General features: G+C 39.2%; 1 protein-coding gene across 4 annotated transcripts in view; it reads left to right on the forward strand.

The window, feature by feature from the left end:
• Positions 1-11397, forward strand: part of MTF2 (metal response element binding transcription factor 2) — a 60183-nt gene continuing 48786 nt past the window's right edge. For 3 of the 4 annotated variants that reach the window (XM_032247971.1, XM_032247969.1, XM_032247972.1), the window contains exon 1: positions 1-296. Coding sequence is in view for 1 of the 4 variants with exons in the window: in XM_032247969.1 (XP_032103860.1) it covers positions 292-296 (5 nt within the window). In the remaining 3 variants the exon portion in view is untranslated. Of the gene's footprint in view, positions 297-700; positions 814-11397 lie in introns of those variants that run through there. The other variant, XM_032247970.1, reaches the window with a different exon arrangement.

Consider the following 11397-nt stretch of genomic DNA (forward strand, 5'->3'; position numbering starts at 1 on the left):
CTGCCATTCGGCACCGGAGTCGCTTCGCGCTCCCAGAATGCACCGGCAGTCCGCGGGAAACCAAAATGGCGAGGGGCTGTAGGGAAGTGGGCTGTGTTTGAGGCCGGTGTAACAACGTTCATTCTACCACCAACCCTTGTCCCCAAGGACCTCGGTTTGTGCGTGCATATGTGCCGGCTACCTGGTGGGGCGGGTGCCCAGTAAGTGCTCGGACTCGCAGGGGAAGCGCCCACGGGGACGGATTGGTTGTTTTTTCCTGTATGAAGCGGTTGGCACCACTGAAGTGACCGAATGAGGTGAGAGACCTTGGCCTGGGAATAGACTCTTCCGGAGGAGATGGGGGTGGGGGGAAGGAGGAAGAAAGGAAGCAAGTCTAAAAGGGAAAGATGGAGGACCAAGGTGGGGGTGGGGGCTCTTGTATGTGGGTGCCTTTGCATTTGTGTGTATGTTGAAAAGAATGGATGTAAAGGAGTAGTCAGTTGAGTGTTGGAGAAAATAGGGACTAAAGGAGCGAGTGGGTCGTTGGAGGAGTCTGTTGGAGGAACAAGATAAAACGTTGAGACGGGGGAAGCTGCGTTTGGAGGGCAGGAAGGAACCTGGGGGCGGGAGACGGTTGGAGGGGCTGGGTGAACCTGGTGACGAGGGGGTGGGGAGGCGAGAGGAGGACCCGTTGGAAAACGGGGGCTGAAGGAAATGTGGGGAGCAGAGTGGAGGGCTGCCTGGGACCTTAGCGGGGCGCAATGGGAAGTAGCAGTTTGGAATCGGAGGGTGGTGGAATTGTATGGAATTGGAGGGTCGAGTGTAAAAGTGCTGGTAAGGATACGGGAAACACTGAAGTGGAGCTTGGAAGCACACGCCGAAAGCTTCAAAGGGAAGAGGTGGGAGGGAAAGTGAGATAGGGGGAGAGCTAGATAGATACCTTATGTTTGGAGCGTACCAAAAATCTGAGGCGTTTCTTCTGTTTAATGAAACCTAACTCATAGAATCTACTTCTTGGGTGTAGATATGTATTGCATTCATTTTACCACCGAGGTAATTATGGTTTAAGGAATTTTAACTAATTTGCCAGGATTTCTTAACAACATATTTCGGTAGTGCCAGAACTCTAACTCTGACTGTGTTTTACAATCTGGTGTCTTTGGTTGTTAGAATTTTTCTTTGGAAGCAATTAGAGGGAACAGATGGATTTATCGGGGTGCTCTGACGAACAGAAAGGGTTTGTGAACAATGGGAAAAGGCTTATGTAATGTTACTCTATTCCTTAAAATATTTAACTTTGATTAAAGATAGAAACCATCTAACACTAACTTAAAATGTGAAAACCTAGCTAGGCCTGTGTGTAATACATAGGAAAGCACCATGTGAGGTCAGTACAGAGCTAGAAATATGTAAATAGTACCTATTTAATTTGACTCCAGAGCCTCCGGTGGTAATAACAGTAACTTTCTCCTTCAGATAGATTCCATGTGACCCTCCTGTATACCTAGCCTACAGGCTGGTTTCAATTTCCATGGTTTCATTCTCTCTTGGGAATTACTGTTTTTTTTTGGGCATTAAATTTCAAAGATAGTTGAATGTAGAAGTAGTTAATGTGGATGCAAAGTAATTAAATTCATAATTATCTTTTTAAAAGGTTTGAAAATGCTTTAAAGGGACCTGTTTTGACTGATGGCTATAGGTGCCCGATAGTTTAGGCAAGAAAATAGTTGATTTAAAATTTCTTACCATAAAGTATTTTATTTTCTATTTGGAATATTATTTACACTGCAGCTATTGGCAGTTATAGCTTGAGAGGGAATACAAAATGACTCTGTTGTTTTTTCAGATTCCTAAATATAAAAATGTATTTGAATTCACATTTGAAAATTAGTTCGCCTGCGTTTTTTAAAGTGCTAAAAATGTTCGAAATATTTGAATTAAGAACGCACCTGTTTCCTGATACTACATTTATAATGTTAATGGGTATTAACGGAAATTTCTAACTATCAGGATGAAATGCACACACAGTTTTAGAGCTAGTTGTACAGAAATCATCTGGTTAAGCCTTTTTTCCAGTTATCCCCGTTGCCTCAAATCTCTGTTAGGAAAGAAATTTTATTCTGTGTATTTTACTGTGGGTCATAAACTCTTTGATTTCATGGATTATAAATATACCTTTTCATGAGATCTTTGAAGGATAATTTGCTTTAATCATTTTTCAGCATAATCTTTACATCTGACTTGAGGAAACTGGCGGTATAGTATTGACCTATGGTTTAACAGAGGAATTTGCCTCCAAGGAGTTGCCATGACTAATATCTGTAGCTTGATAGTTCTGAAAGTAAAACTTAACAGCTGTTTTAGTCTACACTTCTATGAATTACCTTTGATGGCTAATATTTTTGTACTTTGTTTTCCCTGTTCTTCAGGAAAATTTGTTTATCGCTGTGAAATCCAGTACTGTATAACAATCCTAAATTGGAATGTAAAAGTTTCCCTGTGGATATTTCTTTTTTCTTATTTTTGAGACAGAGTCCTTCTCTGTCACCAGGTTGAAGTGCTATAAAATTGAATTCTATAAAGAATTCAAGTGATTTCCTGCCTCAGCCTCCTGAGTTGCTGGGACTACAGGCCCACGCCACCACACCCAGCTAATTTTTGTGTTTTTAGTAGAGAGGCTTTTTAATTATGTTGGCCAGGATGGTGTTGATCTCTTGATCCACCCACCTCAGCTTCCCAAAGTGCAGGGATTACAGGCGTGAGCCACTGTGCCTGGCCAGATATTTTTTATATGTTAGAGTAGTGCAATCTAGTAGAAATTTCTCCAGTGATGGCAGTGTTCTGTATCTGCTGTATCCGGTATGGTAGCCACTAGGTGCATGTGGGTATTGAACACTAGAAATGTAATTAGTGAGACTAAGAACTGAATTTATAACTTAATTCATTAAAACTAAAATTTAAGTGACCATATGTAGCAGTGCTACTGTACTGGACAGCACCGTATTAGGGATTGTTGCATCCATGGATTAGGAATTGTCACACTCATTAACCATGGAAACCACAGGAATCCAAGGATGAGGAATTGCCTTAGAACTGAGGAAGTACAGATTCTTTTTGTACATTTAAGATGAAGTATTCATTTTTACCACATACCATGTCTTCTGTCATATTTCTGTTTGCATATAACATTGCAACAGAATAATGAAAGGTGATGACCTCTCTGGTCATTTTAGAATATGAGATTCTGCTTCCTGTGTCAAAAAACAACAAAAAATGGATGTTAGGAATATTTTGTTGTTTAAACAATTTACTTGTTTTTACACTTCCGTTAAAAAAACTTAAGGAAAATTTCAGACATACACAAAGTGAGCAGAATAGAATATTGAACTTATATGTATCCATTCTTTTTTTTTTTTTTTTTTTTGTAAAAAGAAACAGGGTCTTGGTCTGTTGCCCAGGCTGGAATGAAGTGGTGCTGTCATAACTCACTGCAGCCTCAAACTCCTGGGCAGAAGTGATCCTCTTTGCTCAGCCTGCCTAGTTAGGACTACAGGTGCATACCACCACACCTGGCTAATTTTAAACTTTTTAATTTTTAATTTTTTTTTGTAGAGATGGGGTCTTACTATGTTGCCCAGGCTGATCATGAACTGACCTCAAGTGATCCTCCTGCTGTGGCCTCCCAGAGTGCTGGGATTGAACCACTGCACTTGGCCCATTGTTTTTATTATTAAAGTTTTATTTTTTAGGTAAAGTTTACATATATTGAAATGCACAAATCTTAACTGTACAGTTTTTTAATAAGTTAATTATTGAGATATAATTTGTATACTATAGTTATAGGTACATAATTCACATGCATCCTTTGAAAGTGTACAGTTCAGGCCGGGTGCAGTGGCTCATGCCTGTAATCCCAGCACTTTGGGAGGCTGAGATGGGTGAATCACAAGGTCAGGAGTTTGAAACCATCTTGGCTAACGTGGTGAAACCCTGTCTCTACTAAAAGTACAAAAATTAGCCGGGCGTGGCCTGTAGTTTCAGCTACTTGGGAGGCTGAGGCAGGAGAATTGCTTGAACCTGGGAGGCGAAGGTTGCAGTGAGCCGAGATCGTGCCATTGCACTCCAGCCTGAGCGACAGCAAGACTCCGTCTCAAAAAAAAAAAAAAAAAAGAAAATGTACAGTTCAGTGATTTACTCAGTGATATACTCACAGAGTTGTGCAACCATCACCATTACCTAATTTCAGAACATTTTTATCATCCCAAAAGGAAAATCTTTATCCATTAAAAGTCACTCCCTTTCACCCCTCCCCTATCCTCTGGTAATCACTAATCTACTTTCTGTGTCTATAGATTTGCCTGTTCTGGACATTTCATATGAATGGAGTATTACAATATGTAGCCTTTTATTTCTGGCTTCCTTCACTTAGTATAAATATATTAGTCCATTGTTGTACTGCTATGAAAAAATACCTGAGACTGGGTAATTTATAAAGAAAATAATTTTGATTGGCTTACAGTTCTGCAGGTTATACAGGAAGCGTGGCTGAGGAGGCCTCAGGAAGCTTAAAATCGTGGTGGAAGGTGAAGGGGAAGCAGGCATGTCTTACATGGCCAGAGCAGGAGGATTAGAGATGGGGTGGTGCCACACACATTTAAACAACCAGAGAACTCAGTATCATGAGAACAGCAAGGGGGAAATCTTCCTGCATGATCTAATCACTTCCCACCAGGGCCCTCCTCCAGTGTTGGGGATTACAATTTGACAGGAGATTTGGATGGGCATGTAAAATACAAACTATATTGTTAATGTTTTCAAGGTACATCCATGTTGTAGCATTTATAGTCACTTCGTATCTTTTTATAACCAAATAATATTTCATTATATGAATATACTCCTTTTTGTTTATCTGCTCATCAGTTGATGGACATTTGGGTTGTTTCCACATTTTGGCTATTATAAGTAATGCTATAGTGATTATTCATATACAGGGTTTAGGTGAACATGTTTTCATTTCTCTTGGGTACACGTATCTAGGAGTGAAATTGCTGAGTCAAATGATAACTCAGATTAATGTTTTGAGGAACTGCCAAACTGTTTTCCAAAGAGACTGCGCTGTTCTACAGTCTCACCAGTGATTATCTCACCAGTTTATCCACATCCTCACAGATACATGTTATTGTCCATCTTTTGATTATAACCATCCCAGGGTGTTTAAAAAATGGAGTCATCTTTTTATTCTTGAGTTGTAAGAGTTTCATATGTTTTGGGTACAAGTCTTTTATCAGATATGATATGCAGACTTTTTTTTTTTTTTCCCATTCTGTGGATTGTCTTTTCACTTTCCTTTTTTTGTTGTTATTTTTCTTTTGACATGGAGTCTTGCTCTGTTGCCCAGGCTGGAGTGCAGTGGCATGATCTTGGCTTACTGCAATAGCTGCCTTCTGAGTTCAGGCGATTCTGCCTCAGCCTTCTGAGTAGCTGGGACTACAGGCATGTGCCACCATGCCCAGCTAATTTTTGTATTTTTAGTAGAGATGGGGTTTCACCATATTGACCAGGCTGGATCCTTTTACTTTCTTGATGGTGTCCTTTTAAGCACAAATGTTTTTAATTTTGATCAAGTCCAATTTATTCTTTTTATTTTTGCTTATGCTTTTGATGTCATATCTGAGAAACCATGGCCTATCAAGGTTACAAAAGTTTATGCCTGTTTTATTCTAAGAGCTTTATAGTTTTAGATTTTACGTTTAGGTCTGTCATCTATTTTGAGTTAATTTTTTATATGTGGTGTGAGGTAGGGGTCCAACTTCAGTGTTTTGCATGTGGATACCAGTTTTCTAATACCATTTGTTTAAAAAAAAAAACAACTATTCTTTCCTCATTGACACAATTTTGTTTGACAATCTTGTCAAACATAAATGAACAGATAAAAGCTTGTTCCTGGATCCCAGTTTTATTCCACCAATTTATGTGTTTGTGCTGAGGACTGTACCATAACATTTTAATTACCATTGCTTGATAGTAAGTTAGGAAATTGGGACATGGGAGTCCTCAGGTTTTATTTTTCTTTTTTAAAAAGTTTGTCTGTTCTACGTTCCTTTCACTTTTCCAAGTAAATTTTAGGATTAACCTGTGAGTCTGCAAAAAACACAGCTGGGATTTGGGAGACTTGCCATTTTAATATTGTTAACATCTATGAACATGGATGCCTTTCCAGTTACATAGGTCTTATTTAATTTCTTTCTCTGACATTATATAGTTTTCATTGTACAATACTTGAATTTCTTCTGTTAAATTTATTCCTGATCCAGGCATGGTAGTCCCAGCTACTCAGGAGGCTGAGGCAAGAGGATTGGGTAGGAAGATTGCTTGAGCCCAGGAGTTTGAGACTGCAGTGAACTTTGAGAGCTATGTTGTGCCACTGCCCTCCAGCCTGGGCAACAGAGCAAGGCCCTGTCTCTAAAACTATAAGTATTAAAAGAAATATTTTGAACATAGAGAAACAATATAAACACCTTTCCTTGATAATAAAGCATCACTTTCTCCTGTCCTCATGTTAAAGTTCTTATTGGTACTTGAACCCCTCTACTGATTCTCAGTTCTGAGGATTTTTTCATAGCAGTTAAAGAATTCTCCCATAATCAGGCAGATAGAAGTGTAGTTTATGAAGCACTTATCTCATACTAAAAATACTTTTTAAATTTCAATGCATTGTCATTGTTATATAGTTATGGATCCTAATGACATTGCCTTTTTTTTTTTTTTTTTAAATAGACAGGGTCTCTGTTGCCCAAGCTGGAGTACGGTGGCATGATCGTAACTCACCGTACCCTCAAACTCCTGGGCTCAAGTGATCCTTCCACCTTAGCCTCCTGAGTAGCTAGGACTACAGGTGCATGCCACCACAGCTGGCTAATTTTAAAAATATTTATTCTGTAGTGACGGGCCCTTAGTATGTTGCCCATGCTGGTCTTGAACTCCTTGCCTCAAGCAGTCCCCCTGCCTTGGCCTCCTGAGGTGCTGGGATTACAGGCAGGAGCCACTGGGCCCAGCCAGGGCCAACTTTTGGCATCCATAGGTTCTATGGGGCATACTGTAGAACTTGAGTATTTATGAATTTTGGTATCCTGGTAGGTTCCGTGACCAGTGCCTTGTGGATACCAAGGGACAACCACATAGCATATACGTAAGCCAGTAACATAGTCGTTTGTTATCAGTATTATGTATTGTATATAATGAGTGTATGCGCAAGACTTTATGCTACTGGCAGTGCAGTAGGTTTGTTTTATACCAGCATCACTGCAAATACATTACAAAGCATTGCATTACAGTGGTTACAAAGTCACTGGGTAATAGGGATTTTTCAGCTCCATTATAATCTTAGGGGACCACTGTTGTATATGTAATCTGTCATTGACCAAAATGTTATTGTGCAGCACATGACTGTACTTGGAAGGATTAGCAAGGTAAAAAATGAAGGAGGGGGCCAGGTATATTGGCTCACACCTGTAATCCTAGCATTTTGAGAGGCTGAGGCGAGCAGACTCCTTGAGGCCAGAAGTTTGAGACCAGCCTGGCCAACATGATGAAACCCTGTCTCTACTAAAAATACACACACAAAAATTAGCAGTGCATGGTGGCACATGCCTGTAATCCCAGCTACTCAAGAGGCTGAGGCATGACAATCACTTGAACCCAGGAGGCGGAGGCTGCAGAGAGCCGAGATTGTACCACTGCACTCCAGCCTGGGCAACAGAGCAAGACTCTGTCTCAAAAAAAAAAAAATAAATAAATAAATAAAATAAAAGATGAGGAAGAAGGGTAATTTTGGTAGTAGGTACAATATGTATGAATGCCTTGGATGGGAAAGATCTTGGTTTGTGAAGAATTGATAGGCATCCTGGGGTGAATCTTGAGATGCAAAGACATATTCCTAGGGGAGGAGAAAACTAATATATTAATCATATTTGACTTGTAGTATTATCAGTCTAGTAAATATGTTAGTTTCTCAGTTTTGTTGGTGTTTGAAGAACTATTTTGTATTTTTCTGTATAAGACTTAAATATAGAACTTTGAAAATGTATACTACAGGCTTCTGTCTTTGAACTTTTTTTTTGTTGTTTCAAAATTCTGCAGACAGCCACAGGTTGAATATCCCTTATTTGAAATGCTTGGGACCAGAAGCGTTTTGGATTTTAGACTTTTTCAGATTTTAGAAATTTGCATATACAAATAAGATATCTTGGGGATGAGACCCCAGTTTAAACACAAAATTCATTTATGTTTCATATGTACTTTATATACTTAGTCTAAAGCTTATTTTTTCCTTTGGGACATCGAATAAACTATGTGTTGTGCCACCTGAGTTTTGACTGTAACCCGTCACAATGTCAGGTGTGGAATTTTTCACTTGGGGTTGATGCTTAGAAAATTTTAGATTTTCTGCCGGGCGCGGTGGCTCAAGCCTGTAATCCCAGCACTTTGGGAGGCCGAGGCGGGTGGATCACGAGGTCAAGAGATCGAGACCATCCTGGTCAACATGGTGAAACCCCGTCTCTACTAAAAATACAGAAAAAAATTAGCTGGGCATGGTGGCGCGTGCCTGTAATCCCAGCTACTCAGGAGGCTGAGGCAGGAGAATTGCCTGAACCCAGGAGGCGGAGGTTGCGGTGAGCCGAGATCGCGCCATTGCACTTCAGCCTGGGTAACAAGAGTGAAACTCCGTCCCCAAAAAAAAAAAAAAAAAAAAAAAAGAAAATTTTAGATTTTCAAGCATTTCAGATTTTGGACTTTCAGATTAGGCTTGCTCAACCTGTGTTAGTATCTGAGGACACTTTAACAACCGAGTTGAACCATCTGTAGAAATGCATCATTTCATCACTGGTAGATAACTTCAGTTAGACCTATAAAAAAAGCCTTAATGGCAAAATATACTGTGGACAAGAGGCGGAATAGTGACAGTGAATGGCCTGATTTTACCATTTCTTAAATCTGAAAATATTCTTAGCATTCCCCACTGTATGTGACGTCGGTTCATAATTGGGATCAAAAATGACAAGTACCTAGAATAACTTAGTGTATCTCAGAAATAATAGTATCACTTTAACTGGGGTTTACCATAGTAGAGCCAAGTGTTACCTATCTTTCTTCACAACTTTAAGGAAGTACTTTTACTTCTGAGTTCCAGATTTTTCATTTGTTAAACAGTAGTCTCCCTTTCCTATTTTATGGTATTACTGGGAGGAAAAAAATGAGACACAAATGCTTTTGAGAAAGTTAAACAGTATAGTAAGACGCAAGTATTTTCTGGCCTTTGTGATCCATATACCTACTATCTACCAAAGATCCATTTAATACTTTTCTTTGTAGTAGTTGGAACTTTTTAAACTAGAGGATAAAGTTAGTGGCTTGCAGCAGGAGCCCCTAAGTTCTATTATTTCTTTCTCTTTGGTCTTAGGACCAAAGTCTGCAGGATTACAATGAAAATGCTGAATTTTCCAGTTCATCCTTGCCTGAATTGTTAGTGTAGGCTCATTTTATGTAGTTTAATCAACTTTATAAATTCTGGACTTGAACATTAATGTATAAACCTGTACTTAATTCACATTTATCTGTGGTTTTTATGTATATTATTGACCTTGTTGGTTTTGGTGTTTTAAGTCTGTAGTTAATTTTTCTTTGTTATCCATTGTATATATGAGATAATATCATCAAGGATTCAATTTGCACGAATAATTTAGATGGCTGTGGATATTGTGATATAAAGATTCTACCAATTGTCACATTGATTTTTTTTAAAAATCAGATATATTTTTAAAAATCTAATACTGTTTCTAGATGTTTGGTATTTGCCATTTTGAAAATACTTGATATGTTATATTTAATCATGTCATTTTCAATTTATTTTTTTCAAACAGAATCTCACTCTGTTGTCCAGGTGGGAATGCAGTGGTACGGTCTGGGCTCACTGCAACCTCTGCCTCCCAGGTTCTAGCAATTCTTGTGCCTCAGCCTCCCAGGTAGCTGGGATTACAGTTGTGTGCCAACGTTCCTGGCTAATTTTTTAATTTTTCAGTAGAGGTGGGGTTTCACCATGTTGGCCAGGCTGGTATGGAACTCCTGACCTAAAGCGATCTACCTGCCTCAGCCCACCAAAGTGCTGGGATTACAGGCATGAGCCACCATGCCCGACCTCATTTACAATTAAGATCTGTATTTTTTATAGTTTATAAAAGTCTTTTTGTGATCACAAAAATAGATGCTTTTGGTAGAAACACAAACATGTAAGATGTTCTATAAAACTGATATTTTAGCTTACGTTTTAAGATATTTAAAAAATATTTTCTGTAATTTCATGAAGAGTACTAAAGCCACACTCACTGAAATTGTAAACACCTCTGTTCATTGCCTTACCTGTTAGGTGGTTAAGTTATTTTGTTTTTGAGGTAGAGTTTCACTCTTGTTGCCCAAGCTGGAGTGCGATGGCATAATCTCAGCTCACGGGAACCTCTGTCTCCCGGGTTCAAGTGATTCTCCTGCCTCAGCGTCCCGAGTAGCTGGGATTACAGGCGCACGCCACCATCCCCAGCTAATTTTTTTTTTTTTTTTTGTATTTTTAGTAGAAACAGGGTTTCACCATGTTAGTCAGGCTGGTCTTGAATTCCTGACTTCAGATGATCCACCCTTCTCGGCCTCCCAAAGTGCCGGGACTACAGGTGTGAGCCACTGCACCCAGCCAAGCTATTTTTAATTCTAAGGGGCTCAGACTGAACTTGAGGTTGGAGAGGAGAATTTGCCTCTGCTTTTAGTTGCAATTTCAAGTGAGGTGAAATTAAATACAATTTATAAGTGCTGTTTTGGCTTTTCAATTCTAGATAAATACATGAATAAATTTGGGGCGCTGTGTAATAGAATATGTACTTTACAGGATAGTGATATTTGCTTCATAAATGGTGGATTTACTTCCTAATATGTACATTGATAAATACAGGCTTTCATTAGTTTATTCAAGAGAGATTTTTAAGTCCCTACTTTATGCCATACCTTGAAAAGTTTTTAGAGTTCCAGTGATAAGCAAAATGTTTACTCTCAATTGTAATTGAAAATGCAAATTTCACTTGTTTACAAGGAGTTACTAGATTGTAAATTTCTAGAAAATTGTTTGATTCTGCCTTAAAAAGAAAAAGAGAGAGATGGAGCCTCTCAGGAGTGCAGTGGTATGATCATGGCTCTCATAGTTCACTGTAGCCTTAAACTCCTGGGTCCAACGCTTCAGCCTCCCAAGTAGTTGGGACTACATGCTCACGCCACCATGCCTGGCTTAATTTTTTAAATTGTTTTAGAGAGAGAGAGAGAAAGAGAGAGACAGTGTGTGTGTGTGTGTGTGTGTGTGTGTGTGTGTGTGTGTGTGTGTGT

The sequence above is a fragment of the Sapajus apella genome, unplaced genomic scaffold, assembly GCF_009761245.1.
Source record: "Sapajus apella isolate SASKATOON/1434 unplaced genomic scaffold, GSC_monkey_1.0 scaffold64, whole genome shotgun sequence".
NCBI lineage: Eukaryota > Metazoa > Chordata > Mammalia > Primates > Cebidae > Sapajus > Sapajus apella.